Here is a 7,456-nt window from a genome sequence, read left to right on the forward strand (position 1 = left end):
GTTTACTAGGATGTTGCCTGGTATGGATGGTATTAGCTATGAGGAGAGATTGAATGAACTGGTATTATTCTCCCTGGAAAGACGGAAGCTGAAGGGCGACCTGATAGAAGTTTCAAAAATTATGAGAGGTATAGATAGGGTGAACAGTTGGAAGCTTTTTCCCAGGGCAGAAATGATAGTTACAAGGGGGCACAAGTTTAAGATAAAGAGGGGAAGGTTTAGTGGAGATGTAGGGGGGAGGTTTTTTTACACAGAGGGTAGTGGGAGCCCAGAATTCACTGCCAAGTGAGATGGTTGAGACAGATATGTTAGCAACATTTAGGACTTATCTGGATAGACAAGTGAACAGATGGGGAATAAAGGGACACAAGCAGTTGGTCTAGATAGGATAACGCTAGGAGGGCCGAAGGGCCTGTTCCTGTGTTGTACTGTTGTTTGTTCTTTAAGGCATTCAAGACATTCAAAACAAATGCAAAAGGGACAAAACTTATTCTAACTGGGGCATGGTCCGAGTTCATTTCCCCCTCAAACAGTTAATAACGCCAATAAGCTCACTGGGCTCTAGAATTTCAAACTGTAACAAGCTTCAGAATTTCTTAGCCAAGAATACATAATGTGGCTTGGCTAACAAACTCAGCAGTCTGGTGATACACCTAAGCAAGAAGGGTTAGATCTAACCTGGTGTTGTGAGACTTCTTACTGTGTTTACCCCAGTCTAACGCTGGCATCGCTACATCATGATACACCTCAGCCCCAGAGAAAACACTGGTTGATTGACACCTCTGGCTCTCTGACTCTGCTGTGAATTGTACAATGTTTATTTATGCAGGTTTCAAGTGCTTGTAGTTTCAGCTATTGAAACTTTAAAGGTCTGGGTGATTTGACACTTTAATTGCCCCATATAAAAGGAGTTTTTTTTAAACGAAGTGGAATGTTCTGAATGAGTGACTTTTTAAAAGTTTTTTTTACACCTGCAATTGTCACAATAGGGTTCATTGGTTCTATACATTGTACAGTGGGCCAATGGAAAGGGAGTGCCACAGCTTGGCATGGGGTGCATGAGGAGTCATGGGAGTGTGGGGGAGCGGGGGAGGGGGTGTCATAGCTTGGCATAGGAGGCATTGAACTTATTTTTCAAAAGGTTCCCCCATGCAGGCTATGACTGATGACACCTCAGAGGTACTGTGAGTCCAACTCTTTAAAAAGCTGGCCCGACTCCAGGAAAATTGTGGGGAATTAGGACAGGCCTATCTGTGAAATGTTGGGATGCTGGGTGTGGGCTTTTGATGCCAACTAGCCTGCACGCTTGAAAGAGTGAAAATCGGAAAGCATAGAATGGGGTTGGGAATCCTGGAATCGAGACCTGCCTGCCATTTTTAAAGGGCTCCCAAGTCATCCCAACTCAACGAAAATCAAGGTCTAAATTACAGCCGCAGCAGGTTCAACACACATTGACAATAATGGAACTTCTCATGAACAAGCATGTTCCAATTAGTATTTTTAATCTTTGTATTTAGCAGCAAAATGGGACATATGAAGGATGCTTAAAAGGACTAAAATGGTTTACCTTAAACTCTGTCTCAATATTGGCTAATTGTGCTAGTTCATTACTTAGTTCCAAAGATGTAAGGACCGGGTCTTCACTCGATAGAGACAAATGAGCAGCACTTGCTAATCCCTTGTACGCATTCATCCTGGACCTGGAATGGCTAAAAGAATCTCGTTTTTGCTTCTCCGTACACTCGCTGCATTTGCAAAAATAGTCATGGGGTTTCTCAATCCGTGCACCCTTCAGTAGAAGTATGTGTACAATCTCGTACTCCTGGCAATGAGAAGCAAGGATAACGGGAGTGATGTCTTGGGAGAAACGTGTACCATCCTCGTCATAGGCGTAGAAGTCATCATCCCGAAGTTCTTGTTCAAGTGGGCTGATGGCCAGCCGTTGTCCGTGGGCGAAGGCTGGATGATTTAAAATTGCTTCTACTATCCTCACGTAACCTTTGCTAATTGCCAGCAGTAGCCCATCGCCAATCCTTGCGAGATTCTCTTTTTTCAGAAGGAGCTCAGTCACTTCCAAATGCTCATTCCCCACTGCAAGTTGCAAAGCATTCTGTCCCATGTAGTCAACGCAGTTGAAATTCAAAGTCTTTGACTCCTCCAGCATCTTGCGCACCACGGGTATATTTCCATATTCCGCTGCGTCCAGAAAGCGTTCCTCTTCAGCTGTCAAGTTTTTACCCCTCTCATTGAACATGTAAGCTGGACCCCGGACAGCCTGCCTCCTTCCTTTCTCACGGAGTGTTGTGTGTCTCCGGTGCATGGCTTGACTGTCGCTGTTATCCAACCTACACAAGGAAAAGAAATATATAAAATTATACACAGCTATTGAATTTGCTAATTACAAGAAGGTGTGAATAAAAAGTCAAATTGGCAATTAGTATTTTGGGGGAGAAAAAAACAATAGGATAAGCCAGTGATGATAAATGCATAAGTACTATAATTTGGTTAGGTTGAGAAGGAGTTAGATAACTGCTTTTACATCAGTGAAAAGTACTTTGATGAACATTTATTCAAAGCTTATTTTGTATTCATGAGTTTCAGCAACCAATTCCAGAAGGTTGCTACAGGTTTCAGATCTATTGCATTGAACTGATGTCTTATGCAGACTTAACATTTAAAATATTCAAAATGACATTTTAAACTTAAGAGAGTTCTGCTCCCCAGGTTCTTACTTAACTTACTTAAGATTCAGAAACAGTGAGCAGAGTTCAAGTATTTAGTGGTTTCCTTTCCAATTCCCTGACCTGGGTTCTAACACAGGTTTTAAGCTGTACGTAATGGCAGGAAGGTGAGCCAGGAGCATAGCAAATAGCAACTCTTGAGGATAGGTTCTGTAATTTATCTTACCCCACTTTTTTGTTCTTATTGAACTTCCTCCATCACATACTCTGCATGATAACCTGGCGCTATAAACTCAATTGCCACTGTTTGCCTTTGGCACTCAGTACAAAGCCTTATCTATTTCTTTCTCTCTCCCTCTCCTCCTTCCAGACACATCATGAATCTGTGCCCCATAAAATGAAAATATGGAGGCCTGTTCTCTGGAAGATAGACAGCTCCTCAGTCTCAGATATGGAACCACCTGTACAGAAATCATGATGTCTGGTTCTTTAGAGGGTTTGTTGAAGGTGTCAGCATTGGAACAATAACTGAGCAGGAGCAAAGGAGGTGGAAAGGTATTCTCAACTACCAGCATTACGTAGGACAAGTTTGCATCCTAACCCTACTGCAGATGCACAGATGAAATCTTTCCAATAAGAGAAGAATGACAGAGCTGCAAACTGGCAAATGTTTAATACATTGGACTACCTGCCAGGCGCTTGCCTATACAGTGCGGAGGAACTGACCCTCAACTTATATGGAGTCCTTGCAAATTTTATCCATGCACTGTGGTCACTTCCATGCAGACTGCAATGATTCTCTTGATTACAGTGATTGTGGCAAAAACAGTTCTGATGGATACTCAGGCTGTTCAGTTGCTGTACAGACTCAGAGGTCCACTATCTCCTAAATTTGAAGGAGTGTGGACAGGAGCCTCCAAACCCCAAATAACTGCTACATTGCAATGGCATGTGAGAGAGGCACATTCTGCCCTTTCTCAAGATGACAATACACCTGATTCTGTTGCAATCTTGAACAGTGCTGAGAAGTCATCTGGCCCATGCAACTGCCAACCATAGTTAAGTTGTTGCACTCTGCAGGGGGGTGGGGGGAGGCATTTTTGCTCAGAGCTCTACGGAGTAATTCATAATGTCTATTTCAAATGCCTTCTTTGGATGCCATGGGGTGGAGATGCCGGCGTTGGACTGGGGTGGGCACAGTAAGAAGTCTCACAACATCAGGTTAAAGCCCAACAGGTTTATTTGGAAACACAAGCTTTCAAAATGCTGCTCCTTCATCAGGTGAGTCATCAGGGCTTGTGAGACTTCTTACTTCTTTGGATGCACATCAGCTTTCTGCCTCCCAAGTTATAGCAAACCATTTAATATGAACAATCAGGCACTACCAAGTTTTCAGATCACTTGCTTCTGAGGCCAATGCAACAAAGGCACCAGTTTGAATTTAAATAACATATCTGACCCCTCAATTCTTAACTCACTGATAATGCCATGCAGTGATTCACTCAGGGCAATAAAAACAGTATGCACAAAATAGGTAATTTTCAATTAAAAGCATGTCCACTTACACAAAAAAATTAGCAAACTGTGTACCACTAGATATGAACTTTGGCCATTCAATAGTTACCTGCACCAAAGTATCTCCTTTTCCCCCAGTATTTAGAGGGGTTGCGCTGGAGGCAGTTTGAGAAGGTTTACTAGGTAGATACCTGGAAATGAGCAGGGCATCTTATGAGGATGGTTGGGCAGACTGGACTTAAAGCCTGCTGTAGTTGAGAAAAGTGAGTGGTGATTTGATTGAAGTATCCTGAATGGTCTCGACAAAGTGGACGTGGAAAGGATGTTTCCTCTTGTGCGAGACTCTAGAACTGGGAAGGCACTGTTTTAAAATTAGGGGTCACCCTTTTAAGGCAGAGATGAGGAGAAATTTTTTTCTCTCCTGAGAGTTGTGCGACTTTGGACTGCTGCCTCAGAAGGAGGTGAAGGCAGGATCATTGAATAAGGTGGATGTCAACAGATTCTTGTTCGGTGAGGAACCAAACTTTTTAGGGGAAGATGGGGAATGTGGAAATGGCAACACCGACAGATCAGCCATATTCTTATTGAATGGCGGAGCAGGCTCCAGGGGACGAATGGCCTCCTTCTGTTCCTATTTTTGCCTCCTATTGAGGCTAATTGCTCAAACTACTTTTACTGCTCTCACTTTGTTCTCTGCACACATAAATTTCACGAAGTATAAATTACAATTAATTTCCAACATGCATTCCAAACAAAAACATCCACCTAAACTGTCTTTTTGAATTCATGATCCGACTCTTTTAACCATTGATCCAAGGGAATTGAATAGAAGAGCTAATGACAAGAAGTCTGTTGACCAGCAGTAGTCATATAATTGGCCAGTTATTCAAATGTTTTCGCCTCAGTGAAAGGTACTTCAGGGTGAACATTGATGGAACTCTAGTAGTTTAATTCATGAATCTCAGGAGTTATTTGAATATGAGAATGGACTAAAAAGAAAGAACAGTGAGACTAATTCAAGAGATAGCTGTTAGTTTCAGATCTATTGAACTAAATTAGTGTACTGTGTGAACCCAATTTTAAAAAGTAATTTTGAATATTTTAAGAGCTCTGCACTCCCCTGATTTTTTTCTTAATTAAACGTTGCATGTGGGCCAAACTCAGGTCCACAGACAAAGGCTATCACTGTCAATGGATGAGAACAGCAACAAAGCCATCAATGCGACTTGCCCCTGCTGACTTTCCATCGCTCTCTCCAGGTAGTGAGTTATGAAAACAATTAGTGTGAAAAAAACTGTAATCAGCCAGAGCCTCAGAAGAGTTATTGGTGGTTTCAAAGCTAGCTACATTTTTATTTCATGTGAAACCATTATCTATTCATTAATTATTTTTAGATTGAAATTCCATCTTAGCCAAATCGCTTCCACTTGAAAAGTGAAATCTTTCTCCTTATTATACTTATACATTCTCTAAATGATATGGTGATTGGCAAGCTAGATTTTTTTAATGCAAGTGCAATTAAAATTTAAATTACTATAATGAACACAATTCTCACTGAACAAAGAGTTTAACTGAATGTCATTGAGTTTTTTGCTTTGCCTGACAGCAATGGATAGCTATCGGTGTAGCTCAACACGACTTACCCTGTGTCATTCTAATGAGTCCTTGAGTTCTCTAACCATTACTTTACGCACAAATTGATTTCCTTCACACCATCTAACTTTTATTTTTTTTATATATGCATCTATATTTATATTTCATTATTGACTGATATGCTGAATGAACTGAGGGGCAATTAATTTTTCAATAAACTGGCAGAAAAGGAATAAATATGTTCTGAAATTGTTGAACTCGATGTTGAGTCCAGAAGCTATTAAAGCTTATTGAATTCTGAAGTGCTGTTCCTCAAGTTTCTTGAGTTCAAGATTTCAAATCATAATATGTTTCCCAACTTTTGCAGAAAGCAGTTGACGATAATGGCTCTGCTATCTCCATTTACACCTCGTCAAAATCCATCTTTTGTTCCTTTTCTTTCTCATTACCAAAGAACGTTTTGCCTTGCACTCTCATTATTCTTGTTATTTAATCTCTTCTGGCTTCTTTCCTTCTTTTCTCACCCCTTGCCCTGCTTCTCTGCCTCTGTAAACGTTTAAATTTTGTCACTAACATTTTCCAGTTCTGACAAAAGGTCATTGACCTGAAACATTGGGTGGTTTCTCTGGCCACCCCCTCCCCCACCCCCGCTCTCCCCTGCTGTGGCGTGTTTTCCTGAAGAGGAGATAACTCACCATTGGTCCCGGGCAGGGTCATCTGGTCCCATCCATGTCTATGGCATTTTGCACTGCTCCTGCTGTGAGGGATCATTTGTGGTAGGACCAGGAAATCCTGCCAGCGGAAAAGGCCAGAAAATCCCACGCATTGTCGATGTTTCTCAATCTAGCGATATTTCCTAACCAGCTGAGTATAACACAGAGGGAAGCCATTGGGCACATTGCATCCATGCCGGCTCTCTCTCTGTTTGTCCCACTTCCATGCCATTTCCCACTGCCCTACAAACGGTATATCTTCAGAAGTTTATCCAATTCCCCTTTGAAAGACATAATCTCTGTTTTTATTTCTTGAATTGATTTGCAGTGTGCAATGTAAAAATGCTTTGTGTGTTCTTCTGGTGGTATTTTATTTTAGAGAGATGTTGTATCAATATTGTATATTTTAAAATGGGCATTTGTAAATCTTTGATCGAGATTTTGTGGTAGTAATGACGGCAAAACTGTCATTATTTGTGTCAACAACTGTCAACCTTTGGGAGTCTACGCATGGGATATGTGCATTTAAATCGCTGACAGAGGCCCTGATTTTACCGGCAACGCTACCTGAAGTTTGTAAGGTTGTGCCTGAGGCCAATGGGGAATGCCACTTTGTGAGCCTTGCCCACCCCAAATTTGGGGCAGCTGTACTGGTAAAATCAGGGCCTAAGTCAGTGATTTTTCCCATAGGGTGCATATATCTTGCACAGGGGTGGGGCGGGGTGGGGGGGGTGGTGTGCGGGGACAGAGTGTGGGGAAAGGTTGCAAGGGGTGGCAGGGGTACCTGGCTGCATAAAGCATGTAGCTGTCACAGTTTGTGAAGAGTTGACTTCCTTCATTCTTCAAGTGGTGAGGGCTAGTTTAGGTGCTCTGAAGTGACCTCTCAGCTATAAGCTGAAAGGCAAGTGCGCTAGGCAGGCATGGAAGTTCTCCATGCCAGCATGGATTCACAGG

At 42.1% G+C, this 7,456-nt stretch overlaps 1 protein-coding gene across 2 annotated transcripts in view; it reads right to left on the minus strand.

The window, feature by feature from the left end:
• Positions 1-2,320, minus strand: part of LOC145351483 (short transient receptor potential channel 7) — an 88,535-nt gene extending 86,215 nt beyond the window's left edge. For both annotated transcript variants that reach the window (XM_080201079.1, XM_080201078.1), the window contains exon 1: positions 1,568-2,320. In XM_080201079.1, coding sequence (XP_080057205.1) covers positions 1,568-2,320 — 753 coding nt within the window. The remainder of the gene's footprint in view (positions 1-1,567) is intronic.
• Between the last annotated feature and the right edge of the window lie 5,136 nt (positions 2,321-7,456).

Source organism: Carcharhinus amblyrhynchos, chromosome 13 (genome assembly GCF_965287045.1).
Source record: "Carcharhinus amblyrhynchos chromosome 13, sCarAmb.v2.hapA, whole genome shotgun sequence".
Classification (NCBI taxonomy): domain Eukaryota; kingdom Metazoa; phylum Chordata; class Chondrichthyes; order Carcharhiniformes; family Carcharhinidae; genus Carcharhinus; species Carcharhinus amblyrhynchos.